Genomic DNA, 27,988 nt, shown 5'->3' with positions numbered 1-27,988 from the left:
GTCTCACTGGCCCCCTCTCTTCCGCCTGCCACCTTCTACTCCGCCCCTGGCGGAGGAAGTGAGATCAGAGGCCCCATGTGAGCGGATTGCAACACATGCAGCTGCCTGGAGAGAGGGAGCCGGTGTCCTACGTCAGAGCCGCCGCCGCCGCCGCGGAGCCGCCGCCGGGGAGGAGCAGCCGCTACCGCCCAGGACTGGGCCCTTAGGTAAAGCGGGCATAGAAAAGGCCGGCTCCCTATTGCGGCGGTCGGGCGGGGCGGGGAGAGGAGGGCAGCTCGGGGGGTGGCGAAGAAGGGGGCCGCTCTGCCCCAGTGGCGGCGCTAACTCTGTGGTCTTGGTGTCTCCCGGCCCCGTCGGGCCGCTCTAGGGAGGAGGAGGCGAGAAGATGGCGGACGACCCCAGTGCTGCCGATAGGAACGTGGAGATCTGGAAGATCAAGAAGCTCATTAAGAGCTTGGAGGCGGCCCGCGGGTGAGCGCCGAGTCCGGCCCCCCCGTGCCCTCTTGGATCCCGGACCCCTCAGGATGGCCGCCCCCGCGCCGCATGGCCGGATGAGGAGAACCTGGCACTAGCCAACTCCCGCCTTCTGGACCTCTGGGTAGTAGCCTCTGACTGGAGGGCGACGGTCGGCGCTGCTGGCCAGGAAAGAAGTCCTTCCCCCTCTTGGGGGTAAGGAGCCTGGCTCCCACGGCTCAGATCACTAGACCCTCCTCTCCGGATAAAGTCACTGCTACTTTTTTTTTTTACCCCTCTCGGGTCAATAGGTCTAGCTTCTCACTTTGAGGGCCCCCGGTGCTGCCACCCGACTTGGGTGCTGTTGGGCAAAGTATTTGGCGTTCCTTTCCGAACGCCCTACCCTGATTTCGTCTCTTCCTCTCCCTTCACGTTCCTCAGCCAGGCCTCATTAAAATGGCCTCCCCCACTTGGACTTACAAAGTCCGGTGTGGGTGAAGTTTTGATGGAGTGTAAAAAGAGAGTTAGCCAAGAGAGGTCTTCTTGGCACCTCTTTATTTCTCTGGGTCTTAAGACCTCTCCGAAGGTGACTTCCCTTAAGTTTTCTAATTTATCCTGGGGCTTCCTGGTTTTAGCTGTTCCAAGACCCGCCTATAAACCGAAAATGCCAGCGTGTGCCGGTTGGGGTGGTGGTAATTTTGTTAGCAAATCTGTTATGTGCATGTTTAGGAGAAATCCAGGTAATAGAGTCCGTGTTGGCTATTCTGTGGAACTTCTCAGGACTGTCCCTTCCAAGTTGCCTGATGGACTAACAATGCTTGCGGGGATTCAAAGCTGACTTAAAGTGAGCTTTCAGTCTCCTGTTAAGTTTTTATAAGAAGTTGTAGGTGTGTCCATTCCGGGGTGAATAAGCTAGGTTGAAAGTAGCCATATGTTTGTTTTGTGTGAGAGTGTGCCAGAAGTATTGGTGTTTCTTCCATGTATTGCTGAGTTTTGTTACTTTCCCAGTTAAGTTACAGAAACTTTTTGCTACTTTGGAGCCTCCCCACCCTAAAAGTGGAACATTGTATATTCCTGCAGTCAAGAGCATTCTTAGAACAGAGTTGCTTTCTTCCAGCTGGACGGGACAGGGAAAGTCGGTTTCTGTACACAAATGAGATGTTCGGTTTTTCAGCCCGTTTGTCACTGATGGGAATAGATTGACAGAGATACAGTGACCACCTTAACACGGAGCGCCTCAACTTTTTGAGGTGGATTAAGCTTAATTCTACTTCAGTCCATGGCTTCACGGCAGTTTGGTTTTGCTGTGGTGTTTCATTCTTAACTGAGGAACACTAATTTCTGTTTGTGATTAGACATCAAATCTATATGGTGGTTTGCTCATTCCTTTGAGTTATTGTGAAAACTTGAGATGAGAGTAGATGATGATGGTGGTGGTGATGATGATGATTAGGGTCTTTTAAGTTTTTAATAGGATATAAAGGCTTCCTTATGGAAACTTGTATCATGTGGTAGAGTGGGGGGAAATCCCAATGTAAAAAACCATATAGGAATGTTTATAGAGGTGACTGGTTCATTATGATGCCAAGAATTAGGCTCCTCGGTAAGCTGTTCTCTGTTGTTACTTGAAGCTTTCTGTACATTTCTTTTTCCTGGTTGATGAACAAACTCAGTCTAGCTAGAGTTCCTAACTACCTGAAAGTTTTAAGTCAGTGTCTGTGTGTGTGTGTGTGTGTCTCCAGAGTTCCTATGTGAAAGTTTTAAGTCTCTTTCTCTCTCTCTCTCTCTCTCTCTCTCTCTCTCTCTCTCTCTCTCTCTCTCTCTTTCTCTCTCTCTCTCTCTCTCTCTTTGAGACAGGGTTTTCTCTGTGTAGCCTTGGCTGTCCTGAACTTGCTTTGTAGACCAGGCTGGCCTCCAACTCACATTGATCCACCTGTCTCTGCCTCCAAAGTGCTAGGGTTTTAAGGCTCTCTTAAAAGCCTTTAGAAGCTTTATTTTCCAGTTTAAAAAAGTTCATTGAAGTTTGAAGCATGCTAAACAATATTTTAGACAGGATTACAGTGTCTGGAACAGGTACGAACTCTTCTCCAAGGACTCTAAACAGTGTGGCTTATAATTCTGTCCTACTTTCTGCTTAACTTTGCCAGGATTTGGTTGCACCTTGAGCCCATGAAAATGTTAAATCCTGTCTGGTGTTAGTCAGGGAATCGAAAGTTTATTGTATGTGGCTCAGAACTTTCTCGGTATGTATCAGTTTATCTTGGGAAATAACAAGATTTAATTTTCATTGCCGAGTTGTATTAGACTTTAGACTTTCATAGTGTTTTATACCAAATATTTTGTTTTCCTAATGATTTTATTTTATTATTTATTTAAAGCCAGCTGGCCTTCAGCTCATTATGTGGCTGGCTGAAGCTGGCTTGGCCTCCTGATCTGCTTCCATCCCCCAGGTGCTGGGGTCACAGGCATGAGCTACTATGCCTGGGTAATACAAGAATTTTCTTAGGATAATTGTGAACTTTCAAGACACACTTGGGTAGCAAATGGATCCGTGTATGCCAGTGTTGAAGTCAGATGCTGCTGACAGGACAGAAGGTAATGACGGGTACCTAGAGTTGTCTCAGAAATGAGGAGGAACTTGTGGGCAGGATCAGGATGTGGGTCTACTTCCCTCTATCCCATTAGCTTTCTTTCTTTTATCTTTGTATGTATGCACTGTTCTGTGTAGAGGTCAAGGGACGACTTTGTGGAGTTGGTTTTCTCCTACCTTAAGTCAAGTTCTGGGGCTAGGTGTTTTTTTGTTTTGTTTTGTTTTTTTGAGTCAGATTCTCTCTACGTAGCCTTGGCTGGCCTGGATTTCAACAGATAGCCCAGGGTGGCCTTTCCAGCTCAGGGCGATCTGCGTGTTTCTGCTTCTATATGCTGTCACCACATCCAATCTAAACACTACTTTTTTAAGTTTGCCAGAATAGGTAATTTTGAATTTGAAGTTCACTCGCTCAATATGTAGTTATCTTTTGGAGTATAATCAAATGTGGTGTCGTTTAAAAAGAACTACCCACAAAATGGACTCAATCGTTAAAACACATTGACAGGATGAGGTAACTACAAAATAATTTATTGAGCATTTTGTCTTAGGTGCTTTGGAGAAATTAATATGTTTAATATTCACAACAATAAATTTCACCATTTGATACACAAAGCAACTCAGGCTGGGAATTTAGATAACCTGCTGTCTTGAGTGTCATGGTATAAAAATAAGAGGCAAATGAGCATAAAACAAACTGCAGAGGCCTATTTGACCTATGATAGGTTCTTCTACGCTTTGGTTTCCACACATGTAATTGCATAGTAATCTAGATACGTGTGAATTCTAATCTGTGAACCAGTGTTTTCCAAAATCTGCAAGACTAGGCTTTTTTTGGGTTTTGTGCTTGATTGATTTTGTTTTGTTTTGAGACTGTGTTTCTCTGTGTAGCCCTGGAACTCAGCTGTAGATCATGCTGGTCTCACCTGCCCCTGGGATTAAAGACTGCAAGACCATTCTTAAAACTTACTCTGAGCCCAGCAGGCTGTACTGTTTGTGGAATGGCATCTGCAGAGGCCAAAGTACTAAAGGGAGAGCTTGGTAACCCTGTTTTGTAACATCCGGTTTTGAAGCTGGTTTGAGTGTAACTGTTTTGTTTAGGTTAAAATACCAGTATGGCCTAAAAATGTTTATTATCAGGCCTATAATTATTATTATTAAGGCGGCATTTTCTAACTCAATCAATCAAGACACAAACACCTGTTATATTTTAAAATAGCCTTAGTTAACCTGGGGCAGGGCAGATATTAATCCTCTAAACTACCTCCCATAGTGAGGCAGGTGTGAATACCTGTCCCAGTCCCATGCCATCTGCTGCTAATAATTTCTGTCAAGCTACCTCCCATCCATAATCCCAAATACGTGCTGATGTTCGTCGGAGCTAAATTATCCATCCATGCTGCCCATGTGCTTCTCCACCTAACCCATGATGGTGCAACCTCCTCTCCTCCCCTCTGGTCTCTCTTCCTAAGATTCTCTGTCTCCCCCAGCCCAGATAGTTAGTTTTAAATTTAAACTTAGTTGTTTAGAAGTTAAGATACTTTTAGGTCTAGATAGATACTTTTAGGTTGATATAATTGATTTAGGTTCAAAACATTATAGACTCACCAAGATAGGATAATATCTCTTCAAGATTGCCAAATACCTTTTGATTAGACATTATGCATTTGAGTCTTACCTATTGGTTTTTGTAATTTTCTATAATTGTAACTATATAAAAAGAATGGCCTTTTTATTTAGAGAGAAAGGGGGAATTGTTGGTTGGTCTGATGTGTTTTGATGCTAATTATTGTTACTGCTTGCCTAAGAGCCTAACCTATTTGACCAATAAAAAGCCTATCACAACTGGGCAGGGCAAATAGGATAGGCGTGGCTAAGGCTCCCAGGGTGGGGAAGACAGACTCTTAGGAAGAGAGACCTCAAGAGAAGAGAAGGTCGCGCCATCATGGCTTAGATGGAGGAGAAGCACATGGCCAGTGGAGTTGGAGGATTTGGCAGCGGCAGCGAGCTCAGTGGCAACCTCCAGGTTCAGTCCACGGATGGTGTGGCTTCTTCAGTCAGATAGATGATCTGCTAGACTCCTGAGAATTAGCCCCGGGGAGCTGATACCCAGAAGGTTTCATTCTTGTTCTCTTTAATCTCATTTCCCTCCTGTTTAAGGCAGTTAGGTTGTAAGGGAGGTACATGCCTTTAATAAATCCCTATTAAAGTAGAATCATTAAGGAATTGGAGCCAACAGTTGAGTATTAAGTTTATATGTACTAGGAGGATAACTAGCTAGGTGCTTTCCTATATATAAGCCTCTTTAATACTCAGACTATGATTTATGCTTTTGGTTACTCCTGGTATATTCCCCAGGTTTGGCTTCTGAGGAAAAGCACGTGCGTAGCCCAGACTGGACTTAGGGCCATGTCAGTTGAAGTGCAGATGGTTTCAAATCAGGAACCTATAGCACATGATCATTTCTAGACCTTTTTGTTCTTTCTTTTTTAAAATTTATTTTATATATGTTGGTGTTTTGCCTGCATGTATGTCTATTTGAGAGAAGTGGAGTTGCACACAGTTACCAACTGCCCTGTCATTGCTGGGAATTGAACCCAGGCCCTCTGAAAGAGCAGCCAGTGTTGTTAACTGCTGAGCCATCTCTCCAGCCCTTTTCCTTTTTTTTTTTTTTCCCCCCCTCCTCTGAGACAGGGTTTCTTTGTGTAGCCTTGGCTGTCCTGGACTCCCTTTGTAGACCAGGCTGGGATTCCTAAGTGCTGGGATTAAAGGCATGCACCACCACACCTGGTCCTGTCTTCTAGGCTGGCCTGGAACTCTTCCTCTTTCTGCCTCTGTCTCCCAAGGGATTATAGGCATGAGTCACTATGACTACTCTAGCTAATGAGAGAGGAATGGTCTCTAGTTCAAGGTCAGTTAGCTACAGAGATTGTTCTGTACACATTTTCCTCCTACTCCCCTCAAAAAAGGAACATTTTCAAACTAGTGAATTTCAGGAAGTTTTGTTACTACTTTTATTTCTCAGTATTTTAAAAATAAAGCTAGATTTGGGTCCTAAAGACATTTTAATAAGGTGTAAGCATAAAGATTAAGAGAACCTGTTACTCAGAAGAAAGTAAGACACACTCAGAAAGTGGTATGGACTTACCAAAAAAAGAGTGTAAAAAAGCATAATTTCCATATTCTTCAAGGGTTGGTTGTGACTCTTGGTACCTTGGGTTAGGGATCTAGCTTGATATAGTTACAGCGCTAGTGTATATTATTTCCAGCATTTCCCTCCAAGAAGAAAATCCTAAAAGTTGATGCCTCACAGTCATTCTCTCTCCGGCTCTCCCTCCCTTCCTCTCTGTTTTGCCTACTCTGCATTTACAAATACGTATGAGAGGAAGAATAAAGGAGATTGAACTCAGGGTTGCAAACATGCACTCTTACCACTAAGACATTCCAGGTCATTTTTTAAAATACTGGTTTTCCCACTAAGGATTGAACCCAAGGCCTGTCCGTTCTAGGCAGTCACCCTGTTACTAAGCCACAAAATCAGCCCTCCCTCCGTGGTTTTTTTGTTTGTTTGTTTGTTTGTTTTAAGGGGGTCGTAAGAAAGGCTTGCACTCACTTTGTACCTCTTGCTTGTCACAGACTTGGCAGCTATCCCCGGAGGCTTTCATATAGCTACCTAAACCATTGAAGAGTCAGGCTCTGAAAGAGGGCTTTTATTCTTCCCTTTGTCTTGTGTGTCATATTCCATCTCACTTAGAAATACAAGAGTCAAGGAGTAGAATATTTATAATGGGGGAAGAGAGGAATATAAAGCAATGTGAAGTGGCCTGTTTGACCTATGAGGGCCATTCCTTTAAGGTTTGATCTCTATATATTTAACTGCATAGAAATCTTGGATTGTTGGTGATATGTTTAACATAATGAGTGTTAAAATGTTTTGCACTGTGTATTTAATAGAGTCTCCCTGGGTAGCCTAAGTTTACCTCTAACTGGCTATTCTCCTGTCTCAGCTTTTGGAATACTGGGATTATAAGCATGTGCCACCATTCCTGGCTGCAAACGTTAATGTTTTCCTGTTATATACACAAACATTGATCCTTTAGAGATATTTTAAAGGAGCTAGGTCTAATTTTAGCTGCCTGTGAAGCTGAGGCAAGAAGTTGCATGTTCAAAGTCTACCTGGGCAACTAAATGACACCCTGACTCAAAATAAAATATAAAAAGCAGTCTTGTGCTATGACTCAGTGATTGAGTACTTGCCTAGCATGTACAACATCCTGGGTTCAGTCCCTACCCAGTCCTACCAAGAATAACCTAAGAGAGAATTCTATTAAGAGGTGCCACCAGCAGATCTGAATGATGAGAAAAGGGAGATGGGGTTCAGAATACGATTTAATGGTAGAGCCTAGCACACACACAGGCCCAAAGTTCAGTTCTGAGCACTGAAAGAAAAAAAATGTTTGGGGACTAGTGAAATAGCTCAGTAAAATACTAGTGCAGTTAGTAAAGCTTAGGGACCCTAGCACCCACATAAATGCTGGGTATGCTGGCCTGTCCCTGTCATCCTAGAACTAGGAGTGTAGAATAGTCTATGGGCCTTGCTGATCAGCCAGTCTTGCTGATTGTGCTCCAGGTTCAGCCAGAGACTACCTCAAAAAAATACGGTAGAGAGCAATTGAGTAAAACCATTTTAGCTTCTGGCCCCCACATGCACCTGCACTCAGAAAAAAGTGGGCCAAGAGGAGCCGGGTTGATGAGAGCAGTCGGCATAATAGGGTGTGGTGCTCTTCCTCAGATACCCTGCCACTTGTCTTCATTGAGAAGCAGTCCCAACAGCTGTAGTGTTCTGCACAAGTGTCCTATGTTCTGTGGATCTAACAAACAGTCTCTCTTTAGACTTTCAAGTCTTGACACGCATGTCACTGTGGTAGGAGATACGCTTATCCTTTCAGAGAAGTGTAGACGCTTCTCAGTAAGCAAGAGTACAGGGCTAGAGTATGTGGAAGGCACGTGTTAGTAGGGTTTGTGCGGTCCTCTCCCTACCGTGGCACATAGACCAATTGGATACTTACACAGGAGGATTCTTCTTCTTTGAACTTAGGGTTGAATGTGTACTTGTATGCCAGTTATGGCAAGATACTTGCTTGTGAAAAAACTTAAAATGATTAGCTTTGTAGCAGTGTTTTGGTTTTTTGTTTTTCAAGACAGGGTTTCTCTTGTAGTTCTGGCTGCCCTGAACTCACTCTGTAGACCAGGCTGCCCTCAAACTCACAGAGATCCACCTGCCACCACACCCCACTGTAGCGGAGTTTTTAATGGTGTTAGATTCTGCTTGGAGAATGGAAAGGAAATTTTTGGCTGCCTGTTACCAGGTCTGTCCAGTTGATCATTTCCAGCAGCGATTTCTGAGTCCAGCCTATCCTCCAGGAACCTCAGAATAGAATCTTCTCCTAGGATACATTCTGTAGGTGTCTTCATTCTTTAGCAGCTGCTATCTTAGGGAGTAAGGGGGTAGGAAAGTTTGACACTCTTTTCTATCAGGTTAGAGATTGTGACTGCCCACACAGGTACCAAGAGCTTGGGGAAACTGCCTCTAATAACAGGCTTTATCGTTGCCGCTTGACATGCTTTGGACCCTTGGCTACTGTCTTTATGCTTGTTGGAACCCCTCTTATTAGGTTCAGTAGACTTGGCTTTTTTGGGTTCCTGGAAATTCATTAATGCCATGCAGATAACCTGGGCTATTGGCCTATATTTGGTGTTTTGAGATGGGGGTTTTATTTGTTGTCCAGACTAGTCTTGCTTTTTTTGATGTTACAGTTTTCCCCCTAGGTTTGTTGTTTAGAGACAGGGTTTCTCTCTGTAGCTTTAGCTGTCCTGGAGCTCATTCTGTAGACCAGGCTGGCCTCAAACTAAAGAGATCAGCTCGCCTCTGCCTCCCGACTGCTGGGATTAAAAGTGTGCCCACCACGCCATGCTCCGAGCTGCCTTACTGTGTTCAGGCTCACCTGCCCAGCTATCCCTGCAATAATAACACAAACCATTTTCAGCCCCATATTCAGTACGGTCTAACGGTATGTTTGAGGGGTTAGTGTGGGCAAGTGACTAGAATCTTTGTTTTGTTTTTATGAAACAGGGTCTCATTCCCAGGCTAGCCCAGAGCCCCTAGAAATCCTTGTGCTTCCTCCTCTGAAGTTCTGTGGTTTCAGGCATTAGTGACCCAAGTCCAAGTTACAGTCTTGGATGAGATATTTGAAACTATCCAAAAAGAATTATGTAACTACTTAGACAAAAGTTACAAAGTATCTTAGCAAAGCAGGTATTTTGTTTTGTTTTTAAATGTTACTGCCTGGCTGGTGACACAAACTTTGGGGGCGGGGCAGAGGAAGGCAGATCTCTGTGAGTTCTAAGACAGCCAAAGCTACACTGAAAAAAAAAAAGTTAATTTGAGGGGTTGGAGAGATGGCTTAGCAGTTAAGAGCCCATTCCTTTTTCCTCCCCAAGATTTGTTACTTTGCAAGCCAAGTGATAAGGAAGCCAAGGCTACACTTGTAATCCCAGTAGTGGGGAAGCTGAGGTAGGAGGATCACAAGTTCAAGGCCACCTGAGCGCATGAGACCCTTTCTCAAAAGAGATTAAAAAAAAAAAAAATGACTGTGTTTGTTTAGCATGTGCAAGGCTCTGCAGAAAAGTTGGTCCAGGCTTTAGTGTTGTATGAAGTCGCTGGTGGGGAATCTTTGGCATGGTAGCATAAAGCTGAGACTGCAGTTTTACAAATGTCATTGTGATGTTGTGTTGCTTTAAGAGCTTTGCAGCTGGCTCTCCTGTCTCTATTCCCATTGTATCGCATTCATAGCCTGTGTGATTCACTCTTCTTTTGTCCTGGGGACTGAACTAGTTACCTTATTTTTTTCCAGACCATAAGACACACTCCAACCTCCAACCCCCAAATGGGGGGGCCAGAATTAGGGTGCACCTTATGGTCAATTGCTGTTTTTACTGTTTTTCTTATTTTACTGCTCTAAAAACTGGGTGCGTCTTATGGGCAGGTGCCTCTTCTAGTCTGAAAAATACTGTAAAATGTTTTTGAAGTATCAGACATTGAACTTACTGCCTCTTCCCCCCCACCCCCCCCAAGATAAGGTTTCTCTGTGTAGCCTTAGCTGACCTGAACATACTTTGTAGACCAGGGTGGCCTCGAACTCACAGCAATCTGCCTGCCTCTGCCTCCGGAGTGCTGGGATTAAAAGCGTGTGCCACCACTCCTGGCAACCCACTAGCTCTTGAATGCTAAGCAAGTGCTCTTCCACTGAGCTAATTCTTGGGTTCCAAAATTCTTTTGTTTTTATTGTTGTTATTTGATTTATTAACTTATTTTAATTGTGTTGCATATGTATGCGCAGGTGCCTGGAGAAGCAAGAGGAGTCAGGTGACCCTGGAGTTAAGGGAGTTGTAAGCTGCCTGATTTGGACATTGGGACTTGAACTCAGGTCTTCTGGAAAAGTAGTGCTTGATCTCAATCACTGAGCCATCTCTCCAGGCCATAAAAGTCATTCTTGATTAAAAGCAAAGTAGCCTCAAATTGAGTGCAAAAGCTTAATGTTAATAGTTTATGCTGACCTCAAAATACTGAAATAGTAGCAGAGCAGTTGTATATATACCTACATAGTAAAGTTAGCACAATAGAATTTAAGAACTAAGAGTGGGTTAGAGAAGTGATGCGGAGGTTAAGATCCCTGTGAGTTCGAGGCCAGCCTGGTCCACAAAGTGAGTCCAGGACAGCCAGAGCTACACAGAGAAACCCTGTCTCAACAACAACAACAAAATCACTGGTTGCTGTAGGTGAGATGCATTTCTTGTTGCTTGGACATGGAGTTAATGCCAGGCACAGACTACAAAGTTATATCCTGGCCCTGAGTTTTAAAAGTTTATTTTATGTGTGGCACATGTCTTCAGGAGCCCTCAAAAGTCAAAAGAAAGTGTTGGATTCCCAGGAATCAGAGTTATCAAAACTGCTTTTGCAAAGATAAGTAATTAGCATGCCCTTTTAACTCTTTTTAACAAACCTGTTAATGTCATTCCATGGATGAAGTTCAGAGAATACGTAGTTGCCTAATCCCGGCCAAGTTTAGAGGGACTGCCAGCTTCTGTTGCCACTCTTCTAATTCCAAATCCTGGTGCACACTACCTTGTGTTTTTATTTTCAGCCTCAGTTTCACTGTAGCCCTGGCTCTCCAGGAGCTCGCTGTGTAGATCAGGCTAGCCTCAAACTGAGAGTTTGCCTCTGCCTCCTGAATGTTGGGATTAAAGGCAAGCCCAGCCAACATGTTTGCTCTTGTAAGTGTATGGGTGTTACATCTGTGTACACATGTACACTTACAGAGACCAGAAGCAGATGTCAGACCCCCAGCAACTGGAGTTAAACTACTGTGAGCCACCATGAGGCTGTGGAACACTGGGCCATGGTCCTCTGGAAAAGCATCCCGTTCTCTTCTTATGCTGCCCTCTTTGTCCTTGGAACATTGACGGTTAAGGCAATAGCAAAAGTGTGTATTAAAAAGACAGTTAGCCAGGCGTGGTGGCGCACGCCTTTAATCCCAGCACTTGGTGGGAGGCAGAGGCAGGCGGATCGCTGTGAGTTCGAGGCCAGCCTGGTCTACAAAGTGAGTCCAGGATGGCCAAGGCTACACAGAGAAACCCTGTCTCGAAAAACCAAAATAAATAAATTAAATAAATAAATTAAATAAAAAGACAGTCAATGAGGAGAGTTGTGACTTTTGCTTTACTTCAAAATATTTCCGCACGGTCACAAAAGGGAAATTTTTTTTGTTTATCTCTCCCTGGTAAGTTCCTAACACTGGTTGTGATTGCTATCTCTTTGTATTACAGTGTTCTGAGAAAACTAGAAAAAATTTCCAGGTTCTGCTTCTTCCTGGTGGAATATTCCAGTAGGTACTGTTGGATTATTCTAGTAAGTGTGGCTATTGCCATGTGTGTTTTTGTTTTAGGGCTTTGAATACTCAGTACTTTTTAAGGTTTTTTGAGACAGTGTTTCTCTGTGTAACAGTCTTGGCTGTCCTGAACTTACAGAGATCTACCTGATTCACCTGCCTATGCCTCAAGAGTGTGGGATTAAAGGCATGCACTACCACGCCCGCCATAAGTCAGTGCTTTTGGTAATAAAATGCTAAGATGATCTTTGCAAACTACTGGAAAATTATGGCACTTGAATTATTCTATACCCAACATAGGGAGTGCTTTAGGTATACTGTACGTGTATGTTACAGGACAGCTTGTAGAAGTCAGGTCTGTTCTTCCACCAGGGAGCTCCAGGATCTGATCTTGGGTCATTAGATGTGGCAGCAAGTGCCTTTACCCATGCCACCTTGCATTCTTTTCCTCCCATCTCTTTTGTAGACAAGGACTTAGGTATCTCCGAGTTGACCCTAAACAAGTGATCATTCTGCCGCCATACCTTGTTTATATGGTGCTAGCCAAACCAAGTGCATCATGTATACTGGCAGGTCCAGCATACTGCCAACTAAGTTACATTTCCAGCCCTTTGGCTAATTTTCTAGTCCCTTTGAACAGTAACCAATTCCTTCTGATTTTTGTATCCTAACCAAAGTTCTGTCTACCTTTTGACCTGCCCCATAGATGGTGGCGTGAGGTAAGGATCATTAAAATAAAATGAGAAGTGAAATTGTGGCATTTTTTATTATGGTAAAATAATATCCTAACTTGGTTTGTTTTTCTTTTTAATGATTTTTTTTTTTTCATTTTTATGTGAATTGCTATTTTTCCTGCATGTATGTCTGTATAGGATGTTGGCTCTTCTAGCGCTGGAGTTAGAGACAGTTGTGAGCTGCCACCTGGGGCTGGGAATTGAACCTAGGTCCTCTGTTAGAGAACCCCGTGCTCTTAGCCACTGATCCATCTCTCTAGCCCCCTCAGCCCTCCTTTAATCCCAACCCTTGAAGTGGGTGGCAAAGGCTGGTGAATCTAGTTCAAGGCCAGCCTGGAACTAGCTGTATAGACACCAACCTAAGGGAAGTTACCAGGGTCCTTTAAGTGACTTGTGCTTTGCTGGGCATGGTGGCCCACACCTTTAATCCCATTATTCAGGAGGCAGAGGCAGGCGCATCACTGAGTTCCATCACTGAGTTCGAGGCCAGCGTGGTCTAAAATCAAGACAGCCAAGATAACACAGAGAAATCCTGTCTCAAAAAACTAAATTTAAAAAAAAAACGGTGACTTGTACCTTCATCGAACCTATGCCACAAATATAGGATACAGCAGGCTGAAATTGTTTTGTTTTTGAAACAGTATCATATGGCCCAGACTGTCCTCAAACTCCCTGTGTAGATAAGGTTACATTTCCAACACACACTGGGCAAGCATAGGGTAAATGCAGCATGCAGGCTTCTTGGATTCCTGTCCTTGAATTCAGGCTTGCACTGTGGAGCTACTTTGCCTTCAGCTGACCAACAGATGGTTCCAGCTCCAAAACAATATGAAGCAAGGTACACAGTGAGCTTTTGAAATGAGATCTGGAACTTGTTATGTAAAACAAGCATTACTAGTCAAAGGATGGTTAGTATTAAGTCTGCCTAAAGTTGATCAAAATTGCATCCAGTGCGACCCAAGAGTTGCTGATTGCCTTCAGTTTTCTTGTTAGAGATCTCTTTCCTATGGTGCTCAGTTTCCTGCCCTTGGGTGAGTAACTGTTACTCCTATCCTGCTCTATCCTTTTGACTTGGTAGAGAAACTTTCCTGCCAACAGTTCTTGAGTGAGGAAAGGGAAAGCTACTGGCTGTCTAAATCTTTCCTTCCTGGAGTTTGTTTGCTGCTTTAATTTGGCCTAGTTGTGTTTGCTCTGTCTATTTACTCTGTTTACAAGTTTTTCTTCCCCTGCCTCTCCCAGAAGCTAAGCCTCTGGGTAAATCATTGAAGAAAACCCTTTGATAATGGAAAGTATCCTGGTGAGCATGAGGAGGGCGAAGGGCCTTGTTAGTCACTGTGCTGTCGTATCTTGTTTTCTGTGTAAGCTTTTAAGCCTGTATATGAGTCATTGCCATGATTCACTGGTCCTTTTATAAAACTACAGTATTTTTGTGGAGAAGGGTGGGGGGGTCAGAGCAGACTGTTCTCTCCTTCTGTCATGTGGTTTCCAGGGGTTGAGACATCTCACTGGTTCTTGTGTTGAGACAGGGTCTTAGCATTGTTCCCAGATGGCCTGGAACTCTGAATGTAGATTAGCTGGTCTCAAATTTGTGGACATTTTTTTTTTTCTTCCTCGTCCCCTTCCTCCTGTGTGTGTGGTACATGTGTCATGTGTAGGTCCGAGGACGTCATCAGGTGTGATAGTTCCACCTTGTTGGACAGGGTTTCTTTGTTGTTTGGCTTCCTGTACAGGTAGCTGGCCATAGAGATTGTGGGAATGCTCCAGTCTCGTCTCTGCTTTCCATCTCGCTAAAGGAGTGTTGTTTTTCTTTTTACATGGGTTCTGGGAATTGGAAACTCAGGTCCTCCAGCTTGTAGGGTAAGTGTTTTCTTTTTTTGTTTTTGTTTTTTGTTTTTGTTTCTTTGAGACATGGTTTCTCTGTGTAACCTTGGCTGTCCTGGACTGGCTTTGTAGACCAAGCTGGCCTCCAACTCACAGTGATCCACCTGCCTCTGCCTCCCGAATGCTGGGATTAAAGGCATGTGCCACCACACCTCGCTTGAATGCTTTCTTTATATGTACCACCCTCCCAAGTGCTGTGTATTCATTGGTGGTTTTTGATTGATTGATTAATTGATTGACTTTTATGTGTATAAATGTCTGTCTGAGCACCACTGGAGTGCCTGATGCCCTCAGAGTCCAGAAAGGGCTTCATAGTCCTTGGAACTGGCCCCTGTGTGAATAGTTGGAATCAAGCTCTGGATCTACAGGAAGAGCATCCATTACTCTTTAACTGCTGAGTCTTCTCTCCAGTCCTCTCACCGGGTCTTCTCAATTAGGGTCTTTTGATTTTGGAAAGGGAATATAGTGACAGCAGAGAAGGCGGGGAAAGGACAAACAGAACATAGTACACTGGGGAGGAGTTTGGGTGCAGCTTGGTCTACATGTAAGCTCTAGGCCAGCCAAGGATACAGAGTAAGATCTGTCTCAGAGATTGGGGGGTAGTGAGAATGAGAATATGCCGTAGCTTCTTTCATGGCTTCTTGGCCTTTGCAGCTAGCAGCTTATCAAGTCTGGCAATCTAACTCAGGGCCTTGCACACATCAAACAAGTACTTTATCACTGAGCTACACCCACCTGCTGCAAGGGGTTTATTTCTCATTCTCTTTTTAATAGGAATTTGCTGTGCTTAAGCATGAAGTATTCAGGCAGGGTAATGACCTTGAGATAAGCTGCTATTTACTTTCCACCAATAAGTTAAGATGATAAATACTCACTAAGCAATTTTGTTAGTACGGTAGGCAACGTTACATTCATACCCATTTAACATTTCCAAGAAGATAAAGCAGTGAACACGTTTAGTGATAGGATGTGATCTTGTTCCTGGAACCCACTGTTAAAAGGTTCAGAAGTAGGGCATGGCTTGGTGAACCACTCACTAATCCCAGAACATGGGAGGCAGAGAATTGTCTCTGAGTTCACAGCCACTGTCTCTTATCTGAAAAAACTAACAAACAGGGCTGGAGAGATAGCTCAGTGGTTAAGAACACTAATGGAATCTGAATCTCTTTCTGGTGTGCATGGAGACAGCACTCATACATAAAATAAATAAATAAATCTTTAAACAAAAAAGCAAACCGGCTCAAAAGTATGGCTTGCCAAAAAAATTTTTTAAGATTTATTTGTTGAATGTATATCAGTGTTCTATCTTCATGTACACTTGTATGCATCAGATCTTATTGTAGATAGTTGTGAGCCATCATGTGGCTGCCAAGAGTTGAACTCAGGACCTCTGGAAGAGCAGATGGTGCTCTTAACCGCTGAGACATCTTTCTAGCCCCAGAAATTTTTTTAGTTGGTACATTTCTACCAAGTTGCTAAATTTGAAACGTACTGCTTGAAAGTTTTAAGACTGGACTGAAGAGATGGCACTATGCATAAAAGTGGTTGCGTGAGGACAGGTTCAGATCTCAGAACCTACATTAAAAACACAGCTACTGTGGGCCAGCCTAGCTCCAGGTTAAACATGTGTCCATTCTCTTCAGCACACCATATTTTAGGAACAAACTCCCTTTCACTAGTTTCCATGATTAATTTTCCCTGCCTTTTAAGGAAACCTTAAATTTCTGAACTCACCTTTGTAAGAGGCTTGACTAGAAAGAATCGAAGCTTGGATTATTAAAACATAGTTTAGGCCTGGTGATAGTGGTGTGCGCCTTTAGTCCCAGCACTTGTGACAATGAGGCAGGCGGATCTCTGTGAGTTCTCTGAGGCCAGCCTGGTTTGCAAAGCAAGTCCGGGACAGCCAAGGCTACACAGAGAAACCATTTATTTATTATTTATTTAAACAAACTGTGGTTGTTCTTCTGAAAGACCCAGGTTCAATTCCCAGCACCCACATAACAACCTAGAACTGTTTGTAACTCCAAGTCAGGAGATCTAATGCCTTCTTCTGGCTTCCATAGGCACTAGGCATGCTTTCTGTAGTCTTTACAAAATTGTCTATTCAAGTCTTTTGCCCAATTTTATTGTTTATGGGTTTTTTGTATTGGTGATTGAACCAAGAACTTTGTACTTGCTTGGCAAAACATCTACTACTAACCAGTGTCCTTTGCAGCTTTTGTTGGTGTTGTTTATTTGTATAAGACTTATATTGAGACAAGGCCTTACTATGTAGCCCAGGTGGGCCTGAGATTCACAATGTAGACTCTGTAGCCTCATACTCAGGTCATCTGTTTGAACATGTCTGCTGGTTTTTAATTTGAGTTGGCTTTTTGGCTTTTGTTTTGCTTTGGTCCGTTGTTCGTTCTGACTTTTCAAGATGGATTTGCTCCATGTAGCCCTGGCTGTCGTGGAACTTAATACATAGACCAGGCTGTCCTCCAACTGCCTGCCTCTGCCTCCCGAGTGCTGGGACTAAAGTTGTGAGCTACCACTGCCCAGTCTGGGTTGACTTTGTTGTTGTTGAGCTGTTTTCACGGTCTACATAATCTACAGAAATCTTACCACATGGTTTTCTGACATTTTTCTACTATTGTATATGTTATCTTTGTATATAGTACACACATGTATGTTCCTGTATGTATGCACGTGTGTGGAAACCAAGGCTGATATCGGGTATTTTCCTTTGTCACTCAACACATTGTGTTTTGAGATGGTCTCCACTTGAACATATGAGCTCTGGCACTCCTCCTGTTTGTATCTCCCTAGTGCTAAGATTACAGACACGGGGCAGGTGCCTTTACCTTCATCTTAAGCAGCATTGTACGTGCAGGTCATTAAAGATGAGTGTGTTCACACTGTAAACCAGCCTTCAGAACTCAGCTTACAAAACTGGTTTATACTGCTGACACACGCCCTGCCCTGCTCCTTAGTGTTAGCCTTTAAAGCTGTGGCCTCATGCTCACTAGCCAAAAACACAACTGGAAATACTGACACCAGGTTTTGGTTTTGGCTTTTCAAGACAGTTCTCTGTAACAGCCCTGGTTGTCCTGGACTCTCTTTGTAGACCAGGCTGGCCTTGAACTCACAAAGATCTCCTGCCTCTGACTCCCAAGTGCAGTACCATGCCTGGCAATATAATACTCTTTATTTTTAACCAGGTGTTTCTTAACTGCTGCTGATGTGTCTTGGACGTACAGGTTAAAGGGGTGGTATTTTCCGTGATCATACTTTGGTCTCATCTTTGGTTCTAGATATTTGAATTTGTTTGGAGGCTTTCAATGTATTACTGTTTTAAAGTGTGTGTGCGCGCGTGCGTGCGAGCGTGCACACGTACACACGAGACAGGATGATCGCCGTCTTCTATATAGCTCCAGACCTACATGGAAAAACGTTACCTCAGGAAAAAAAAGAAGCAAAAAATATATTCTCAAGATACAGATTGATTTTAACTGGGCATACTGAATTGGTATTTGAGGATTTTCGTCTGGACTTTATGGCAATTGTCCTGGCATAGCCTCTCCCAACGAAAAGCCACCAGAATCTTAAGCCTCCACTGTTAGCAGGCTTCTTTCCTGTCCCTTCCAGCTCGTTGGTCCTCTGACAACCTTCTCTGTTCATCCTTGGGCATGAGACATTTCCCGGCTGTCTCTCTCAGTGCCTTCATCACACACTAATCTCAGCATTGAGGCACAGGAGCAGCTGCTGCCTTCCTGGTATTGTTCAGATGATGTGTTTTTATGATCTCTGGACTGTCTCGCCTTAGCTTATTCCACCAATGTAGACATGAATTTAAACTTGTGTGTGTCTCTCTTTCCAGCAATGGCACGAGCATGATATCGCTGATCATTCCTCCCAAAGACCAGATTTCACGAGTGGCAAAAATGTTAGCAGATGAGTTTGGAACTGCATCTAACATTAAGTCACGAGTAAACCGCCTTTCAGTCCTGGGAGCCATCACATCTGTACAACAGAGACTCAAACTTTATAACAAAGGTAACCGTTCCCCCCTGCTTTGTCCACTCTGCCCCAGCCAAGGCTTTACTGCGGAGTGGCCAGCTCTCATTGCTGTCCTTCAGCTTTTACTGTCATCCACTGGGCACCAAGTGCTGCTTGCTATACTTAGGAGTACACCTTACTGAAGCATCCCAGAGAAGTTTTAGAATTAGGGTGAGAGTTTTGCCAATGAGTCTTAAGGGTTTTCTGTTTATTTAAATTGTGGCTGTGGGGAAAAATTAAAGTAGAGAAATTGTTTATGTTCTTTGCAGTACCTCCAAATGGTCTGGTTGTTTACTGTGGAACAATTGTAACAGAAGAAGGAAAGGAAAAGAAAGTCAACATTGACTTTGAGCCTTTCAAACCAATTAATACGTCATTGTATTTGTGTGACAACAAGTTTCATACAGAGGTAAGAGCACAGAGCATTCTCAGCTAAAGAAGCCCCGCTGTTGCCTTTCATGAATAATGCCATTATAAACACTCATGCTTGTGTCCATTTGTAGATTATATATGTACAAATAGAATTGGTAGCTCATAGTAACCACATTTAATCTTTTAAGAAGTCAGTTTTCTAAACTGTAGGCAATTGTAACCTTTTGCAGTATTTCTCGTGTGTGTGTGTGTGTGTGTGTGTGTGTGTTAGTGTGTTAAGGGCGGCTTGGACACCACAGGGTCCATGTTGCTTTGTATTCCTGATCCTCTTGAAGTGTTAGGGTTGTGGGCATCCTCCATCACTATTTTTTGTTTGATTGATTTGGTTTTGGAGACAGGGTTTCTCTATGTAGTCCTGGCTGTCCTGGAACTCACTCTATAGACCAGGCTGACGGCAAACTCAAGAGATCGACCAGCTTCTATCTCCCAAGTGCTGGGATTAGCTAGGTGTGGTGGGGCACACCTTTAATCCCAGCACTTGGGAAGCAGAGGCAGGTGGATCTCTGGGAGTTCAAGGCTAGCATGGTCTACAAAGTGAGTCTAGGACAGCCATGGCTATTACACAGAGAAACCCTGTCTCAAAAAAGAAAGAAAAAGAAAAGAAACCAAGTGCTGAAATTAAAGGTGTGCACCACCACCGCCCAGCCATCATGACTATTTTCAAAATAGTGTACATTTATTTTACTGCTCATGTTTGAGGAAAGTGGTAAGTTGGGTTTAGGTAACTAATTAGAGGCAGGTGATTGATTAACTACCTCTCTGCCCCAGTGACCTTGCCCACATTCTTTGCACCTTTAGTGCTAAGCTCACAGATTGTTGAAAAATAAGCAAATAAAATGCATTTAGTGAAGATTGTTCTCTTTTCCTGTTCTTAGGAAACCTGAGTGACAGAGGTGACTGTGACGAACATTGATAGTGGAAAAGAGAGCTCATTAGATTGACCTAACCCAGTCAGCAGTAGGCGCTCAGGGATTCACAGCTGGCTCCTGCTTTAGTCTCTTGCCTTTCATCAACCTAGAGAAAAACCTCTGCAGTGGAATTAGAACTGACATTTGTCCACAGTTTACAGTGGGTGATTTCTGCTAACTTGACAGGAAGTCCAATTCCAGTTGAATCTTGGTCAGCTGTATGGTGATCTAGCTTGTTTTTCCCTTCGCCTTTAGTGTCCTGGCCTTTTGAGCTGCTAGCCATCCTGTCCCACGCGTTTGCTTATATCAACTTTGATGAAAGTAGATTTTGGATTTTTCTGATTTAAGAAGTACCTGATCGCTGTATTGTCTTGCTTATTAGCATAACTGATTTTTATTTTTCTTCCTGTTATCATTAAAACGACTAGTAGAGCTAAGGGTATAGGCTCTACTATCCCCAGCACTCAGCATTTTCTCATACCTAGTTTTTTTACATGGTTACTGGGGACCCAAACTAAGGTCCTTCAGCACTCAGGAGGCAGAGGCAGGCGGATCACTGTGAGTTCGAGGCCAGCCTGGTCTATAAAGCAAGTCCAGGACAGCCAAGGCTACACAGAGAAACCCTGTCTGGAAAAAACCAAACAAACGAAGCTCCTTATGCATAGCAAGCACCCTATCTGCTGAGCTACTCCACAGCCTCAGGTTATTTTGAGACAGGATGTTCTCAAGCTTGTTGTACAGCCAAGGATGGCCTTGAACTTGTGTTCCTTCTGGCTTCACCTGAGTGTTAAAAGTAAATCCCACCACGCCTGATTTTCTTAAGACAGAGTCTTGGTGGCCGGCTTAGGCCAGCATTTGGGCTCATTCTTGATGCCTCTGCTTCCCAAGTGCTAGAACTACAGAGGCATGTTAGCACACCAGATCTACAATAGAGCTGTCTTACTGCTAAGGCTCATTTGTCTAAGATAGATGCTAATGGAGTAGCCTGTGTTCTAGACATTTTTATAAAAAGAATTTTTTTATTTTTTAGTTAAAATGGGATGAATGATTTCTTAGTTCTAAAGAGGTCAAAATTTGGCAATTAAGGATGTTCCAGGCTATAAGCCTCATCACAGAAAATGTGTCTCTGTGAGTCCCAGAGCTGTTTACATACCTCTCAGGAGAAGCAGGGGTACAGAAATAGGATCCAACTCAGACGTTCTTCCATAAAATTCTAATGGGGGCTGGAGAGGTGGCTCAGAGCTTAAGAACACTGGCTGCTCTTCCATAGGTCCTGAGTTCAATTCCCAGCAACCACATGGTGGCTCACAACCATCTACAATGTGATCTGATTCCTTCTTCTAGCATGCATGAAAACAGTGGTTGTATACATAAAATAAATAAAAAGATCTTTAAAAAAAATAACTCTTTAATGGTGGTGCACACCTTTAATCCCAGCACTTGGGTTGCAGAGGCAGGTGAATCTCTGAGTTCCAGGCCAGCCTGGTCTACAAAGTGAATCTAGGAAAGATAGGGCTGTTACACAGAGAAACCCTGTCTCAAAAAACCTTTTAAAAAAATAATAATTATACTTGTGTTTCAGGTCCCTGTGTGTCATCATTGTTGTGCAAGAGAGTAGGGATCAGATGAAACATTCCAAAACTAGAAAATCTTTTTAGATATTTTTGGTTTTCCTTTACTATAGAGTTGACTTATGAAATTATTTTGGCCTTGATAGTGCTATCTGGTAATGCTGAGGTCATCGATAGTAACACAAAGTTGAGTTGGCTCTGGCAGAATACTGGATCAGAGTACAAGAGGCCCCCCAGGGTAGGCTTCAGAGCGCTTTAAAAAACAGGAACAGCCAGGCCTGTAATCCCAACATTCAGGGAACCAGAGGCAGGAAGATATCTTTGTGTTCAAGGCCAGCCTGGTCTACAAAGTGAGTCCAGGACAGCCAAGGCTACACAGAGAAACCCTGTCTAAAAAACAAAAAAAGAAGAGGAAGAAGAGAAATCAGGAACTAAAATTTGAAATCTGATCTTTAATTTGGATGTTACAGTCTATATACTATATCTATAGATAGATAGATAGGTAGATAGATAGGTAGATAGATACTATATCTAAATAAAATTATGAAAATGAAAAAATAGAGACTGATTTTTCTGTCGACATTTTGATTGGTCAGTAGTTGTTTGGTCAATGGCTGAACGGGTTTGCAGCTCAGGTTGGCTTTGAACTTGAAATCTTCCTGTTTCTGCCTCCTAGGTGCTAGTTATATAAAATGCCACTGATTCCACCTCAAGTTTTGTGGTGTCTGCATGTGAGAGGGGTGGAGTGAGGAGATAGGCCCTGGTTTGCTTGGGGAGGTCAGGACAACTTTCTGGAGTTGATTCTGTCCTTCCACGTGGATTCTGGAGCCAGGTGTAGCTTACTTGTCGAGCCGTCCTGCCTGCCCAAGTTTAGGTTTTGAGTTGTGTAATTTCTTACTGTTTTTATTGTGGTAAAATCCAGGTAATCGCTAGCTGCTTTTCGTTGTGTAGACCAGTGTGTGCCATCACCACCATCTCATCTCCAGAACTAAGTCTGTAACAGTAAACAATAAATATTTCCCCTTCCTCCTTTGTAGAATGGAAGCCACCATTCTCCATAAGCATTAGGTATGATAGCTGCTCCAACATGACTCCATCCCCACATGGTGTTCATACCAAGTAGAGTGGGTTAAAGGTTTGTGTGTCACTTTGAATTTTGTCTCAACCTTGGCAAAGCGTTGGAGTTCACTGTGTAGTGCTTGTGTTTGTTTTTTAGGCTCTCACAGCATTACTTTCAGATGACAGCAAGTTTGGTTTTATTGTAATAGACGGCAGTGGTGCTCTTTTTGGCACACTCCAAGGAAACACCAGAGAAGTCCTGCACAAATTCACTGTGGATCTCCCAAAGAAACACGGTACATATATATATATGTATATATATATATATAGGAGGGCTGTTGTCCTTTTACTTGTTCTTAGGGTAGTCACTGTGTAAATAAGCATCAATTTGTGCTGAACAGTTACCACGGTGCTGATTAGACTGGCTATTTTGCTGTTACTTCTAAGGCATGCTGTACTTTTTTAATAGTTGCCTTTTCCCCACCACTCTTATGTCAAAGGCAGAGGAGGTCAGTCAGCCTTGCGTTTTGCCCGCTTACGAATGGAAAAGCGACATAACTATGTTCGGAAAGTGGCAGAGACTGCTGTGCAGCTGTTTATTTCTGGAGACAAAGTGAATGTGGCTGGTCTGGTTTTAGCTGGATCGGCTGACTTTAAAACCGAACTAAGTCAGTCTGACATGTTTGATCAGGTAAGAGCTAAGGAAGTGTCATCACAGGAGTCTTGTGGGACACATCCATCCCGGCACAGTGCGCATGTGTTTGCCTTCCTAGTCATAAATTCCCTAAGTTAAAAGAAAAGGTCTATGTGCCAGGCACGGTGGGTCTCTGCCAAGGCCACACAGAGAGACCTTGTCTTAAGGGGGAAAGTCTCTCTGGCTGAAGAGGCAGCTCATGCACAGGCCCTAGCACCCACATCAGATGCTCACAAATACTATATAACTCCAGCTCCTAGGGGAGTCCAATAACAAAATAATTATTATAAGAGAGAGAGGGTAAATATTTGAGGTCCTAATGTTTCTGTTTCTATTTGTGTCAGAGGTTGCAATCAAAAGTTTTAAAATTAGTTGATATATCCTATGGTGGTGAAAACGGATTCAACCAAGCTATTGAGTTGTCTACTGAAGTTCTCTCCAACGTGAAGTTCATTCAAGAGAAGAAATTAATAGGTATCAGTGAAATGCTCCGATTTTGCTTATTCTGTAAATGTTTGTTGGGGTATGTGTGTGAAATAAAGACACTGAAAAGATATAAAAGAAAGGGCTGGATATTCATGCCTGTAATCCCCACACTAGGTTGACTGGGGTTAGATCAAGAAATCATGGTGTAAGCCGGGAGGTGGTGGCGCACGCCTTTAATCCCAGCATTTGGAGGCAGAGGAGTGCGGATCTCTGAGTTCGAGGCCAGCCTGGTCTATAAAGAGAGTCTAGGACAGCCAGGGAAAAAACAAAACAACAAAAAAGAAATGGTGTAATGTTTGCATATATAACTTATGTACGCCCTTTTGTGTACTTTGGATTGTCTCTTAATTATTTGTAATGTCTAGCACACTTTAAATATTATATAAATAATTGCATGCTATCATTTAGGTCACAGCGTATATGTTTAGTACAGATGCTACCATCACAGGCATAGTGCACTTGGGCATACTGTGCTTACTTTTCTAAATGTTTGATCCACAATTGGTTACGTTCATGGATATCAAGAGCCATCGTATATTTTATTGTTATATCTCTAATCCATAGGGCGATATTTTGATGAAATTAGCCAGGACACAGGCAAGTACTGTTTTGGAGTTGAAGATACACTAAAGGCTTTGGAGATGGGAGCTGTAGAGATTCTTATAGTCTATGAAAATCTGGATATAATGAGATACGTTCTTCATTGCCAAGGCACAGAAGGTAAAAAAAAAAAGAAAATACTGTTGCTGTCTGTTACATTTCTCTGTTTAGAAAGCCTGGGTTTCAGGCACAGTTATAAGGGCGTTATGCCTGCATATGGTCGTGTGTCATATCTCCATCCCCATCACACTAGCTATTTAATGACTGTTTGCAGTTAAAGTTGCCAAAAGTGGAGCCGTATCTTGAATGTCTTTGACGTTTCCTCATAGGAACGGGGTACCAAATACTCATGTGCTAAGATGTTTGTGGGAAGGTTTAGTAGCGTTAGTCCAGGAGTCCTTATTGGATCTTCTCCTAGTGAGTTAATATCTATCAGCATTTTGAGAACCTGGTTAACACTTTTTTTTTTTTTTAAATACTACAGAGGAGAAAATTCTCTATTTAACTCCAGAACAAGAGAAGGATAAATCTCACTTCACAGACAAAGAGGTATGTAATCTTTTTTGTTCAGTGAGAATATACAAAAAAGTATGTGTGTTAAAGCCTTGGTAACACACAGTATCAGCCTTGGAAAACAAAGCCCTATTCTAGTCAGAATCCATGGAAGGGGAGCAGTGTCTCACTGCCACACTGCTCTGATTCCAAAGAGGAGAAAGTCACGGTTATTACAGAGTGTTTTTTTGGTTTTTGTTTTGTTTTTTAAGTAGTCAAGTAGGTTGAATGTGCTGCTACACACCTTTAATCCTAGCACTCAGAAGGAGAGGCAACTCTGGGTTCAAGGCCGGCAAGGACTACATAAGACCCTATCTCCAAAACAAGTTAAATCAGGAAAGCATTATTATCCTTGAAATAACAGATTTAGGGCCTGCAGAGATGGCTCAGAGATTAAGAGCACTGGCTGCTCTTCCAAAGGTCCTGAGTTCAATTCCCAGCAACCACATGGTGGCTCACAACCATTTATGAGATCTGGTGCCCTCTTCTGGCCTGCAAGTGTACATGCAGACAGAGCATTGTATATATACATGATTGATTGATTGATAAGATAAGTAAATGATTTTTTTAAAAGAATACTTATTAATGACATGTTTCTTTAAGAAAACAAAGAAAGAACAGGCTTAATTTGAGTAGCACTGCCCTTGCCCTGTGAAACCTCTTTGCTTTATTGGGTTTTTTGCAGGGGATGGGGGTATTTGAGGCAAGATTCTCTATAGTTCTAGAGTCCTGGAACTCACTCTGTAAATTAGGCTGGCCTTTAAATCAGAGATCCACCTGGCTTGCTTGCTTTTTTTTTAATCGGTTTTTCCTTTGCACTTAGCTAGGTTTTCAGGCATGTTACCAAGCACTGAATATACGTAGTTTTGTGTGTCCATGGTACTGTCCCTGGCTAGGAGGAGGAGGATGACAGACGTGGCCCTGAGAGGATGTGCTGCCCCTTGTGCCCTAATGTGTTGTTTCTGTGTCGTGACTGCCCTGTAGACTGGACAGGAGCACGAACTGATTGAGAGCATGCCCCTCTTGGAATGGTTTGCTAACAACTACAAAAAATTTGGAGCTACACTAGAAATTGTCACAGATAAGTCACAAGAAGGATCACAGTTTGTGAAAGGATTTGGTGGAATTGGAGGTGAGTAGCAAAGCCAAACCAGGCTCTCCTGCCAGGGTCTCTTCTTGGTTAGCCTGAAATAATTTACTTTGGGTGAAATGTGCTGTCTCCTTGGAAGAGGTGGTTGGGACAACAGGTGGTAGCATATCCCTTAGTTTGTACCAATTTTTGGTTATTTTCAATCTTTCTAATTAGCATGTATTTGTGTGTCTGTGTGATAATAGATCACCTGTGTATTTTTGGTTGGTTGGTTTTTATTTTTATTTTTTTGCTTTTGTTGAGACAAGATTGTTCTGTGTGGCCCTGGCTGCCCTCTAGACCAGGCTGGCCTTGAACTCACACAGATCCTCTTAACCTCTGCTCCCAAGTTCGGGGACTGAAAGCATGTGCCACTACACATGATTTTTTTTTTTCAATGCATGTACATAAGGTATTTCAGTCATATATAATCTCTGGGGTTTTGTTACTATTTTGTGTGTATTTATGTGGGCACAAGAATGCCCACAGGTTCTGGGCCTGTGTACTGATTTGGGGAATGTGGTTTCAAGCAAATATTCAGGTGTCAAAAGATAGCTAGGAGTCCACTCTCTTTGCTTCATATATGTTCCAGGAATGGAATGTGGGTCATCATTCCCATGTCTCCCCTCCCTTTTATGGTTTTATGGGGTATAGGGAAGCTGGCCTGGGACTCAGCTGTGCCATCCAAACTGGCCACCAACTCTGGGCAGTTCTTGTGCCTTGGCCTTCTGGCTACAGATTTATATTTGTGAACTACCATGCTTGAGGTAATAAGATGGGTGTCTCCTATAGGAGCAACCCCTTCCTACTTCAGAAACCCACATTGCTTATGCTGCTTTTTTTCTCCAGGTATCTTGCGGTACCGAGTAGATTTCCAGGGAATGGAATACCAAGGAGGAGACGATGAATTTTTTGACCTTGATGACTACTAGGTAGTCGACATGGGTCCGGCAAAATGTGCCTCACCCTCCAGCATTCAACCCAAGGAGCATACCCGTGGTGGAATCCAAACAGATCCCTGCCTTACAATTGGAACATTTCCAGAACTTAATCCGTGAGCATTGGATACTGAAAAGAAAGTGAAACAAAACCAGACCCAACCCCACACTTTGGTTTGTCATGGTGTCAGCGCAGCAGCCTACAACTAAGTTCCTAAATGCCACTTTGGACTAATTTAAAAGAATCCCAGTTTTTACTTTTACTTGATGGTAAAATTGGTTGCTCTTGTATTTTATGAAAAAAAAAAATGATTTTTTTAACCTTCATACATAGAAGCAAAATACTTTAACTGCTGTCAACCTTCAAAAGTTAGTAGAAGTGAGATGACACTGGTTTGTTTCTTATTTTGATCGGAGAATAACTAAATTGCTGCATTTCGCAGTGACCCATTTACATGGCATTCTCAGCTTAGACTGCACAAGAAGAAATATATGTGGTGAAATATTGGAACTGTTTCTCTCTTGGTCTCTGTTTAATGTGGAAAGGGTGAGCTAATAGGAGGCATTTTCAGCTTCACTCCCTCACAGTGCCCCTACTCCCAGATGGTTTCAAAGGTGCAGGTTGCATTGCAAAGTCAAACTGAGTGCTGAACATTGGGCCAGTGTGCTCTTGACTTCCATCAATTTGGAGGCACGTTTGTGCCGTCATTTGGGAGCCCTTTGTGTCACTAGCATTACGGAGGCTCCCTGTAATTGCAGCGCACTTGAAACCAGTCTGGGATGGATGCGATGGGGCTTCTGTGCTATTATTGGGATTGGGAGAAATAAAACAAGCAATTTAAGTGGAACCAAAAAAATTTTTTTTCAAAGGTGATTTTGCTTGGATCTATTTTTGGTAAAGGGAGGTGGTCGTGTTTCCTTGTGTTGGATGGCATGAGATTATGTGAATGTTTTGATTTTTGATTTTTTTTTTTTTTT

General features: G+C 43.0%; 1 protein-coding gene across 1 annotated transcript; it reads left to right on the top strand.

The window, feature by feature from the left end:
• Nucleotides 1–37: 37 nt before the first annotated feature.
• Nucleotides 38–27,988, top strand: Etf1 (eukaryotic translation termination factor 1). The gene is made up of 11 exons (XM_051163952.1): nt 38–206; nt 368–471; nt 18,463–18,638; nt 18,911–19,050; nt 22,769–22,907; nt 23,112–23,302; nt 23,650–23,779; nt 24,356–24,511; nt 24,876–24,940; nt 25,928–26,075; nt 26,922–27,988. The coding sequence occupies exons 2-11, from the start codon at nt 386–388 to the stop codon at nt 27,002–27,004; spliced, it is 1,314 nt and encodes a 437-aa protein (XP_051019909.1). The 5' UTR covers nt 38–206; nt 368–385; the 3' UTR covers nt 27,005–27,988.

This window comes from Acomys russatus, chromosome 20 (assembly GCF_903995435.1).
Source record: "Acomys russatus chromosome 20, mAcoRus1.1, whole genome shotgun sequence".
In the NCBI taxonomy this organism is placed as follows: domain Eukaryota; kingdom Metazoa; phylum Chordata; class Mammalia; order Rodentia; family Muridae; genus Acomys; species Acomys russatus.
This window is presented reverse-complemented; position numbering and strand designations above follow the sequence as displayed.

Bases quoted from the DNA above. Each gene is read 5' to 3' on its own strand.
- Etf1 (XM_051163952.1), top strand. From the start codon at position 386: ATGGCGGACGACCCCAGTGCTGCCGATAGGAACGTGGAGATCTGGAAG. The intron at 23,780-24,355 runs GTATCAGTGAAA...TCTAATCCATAG, and splicing joins TCAAGAGAAGAAATTAATAG to GGCGATATTTTGATGAAATT. The intron at 24,512-24,875 runs GTAAAAAAAAAA...TAAATACTACAG, and splicing joins TCATTGCCAAGGCACAGAAG to AGGAGAAAATTCTCTATTTA.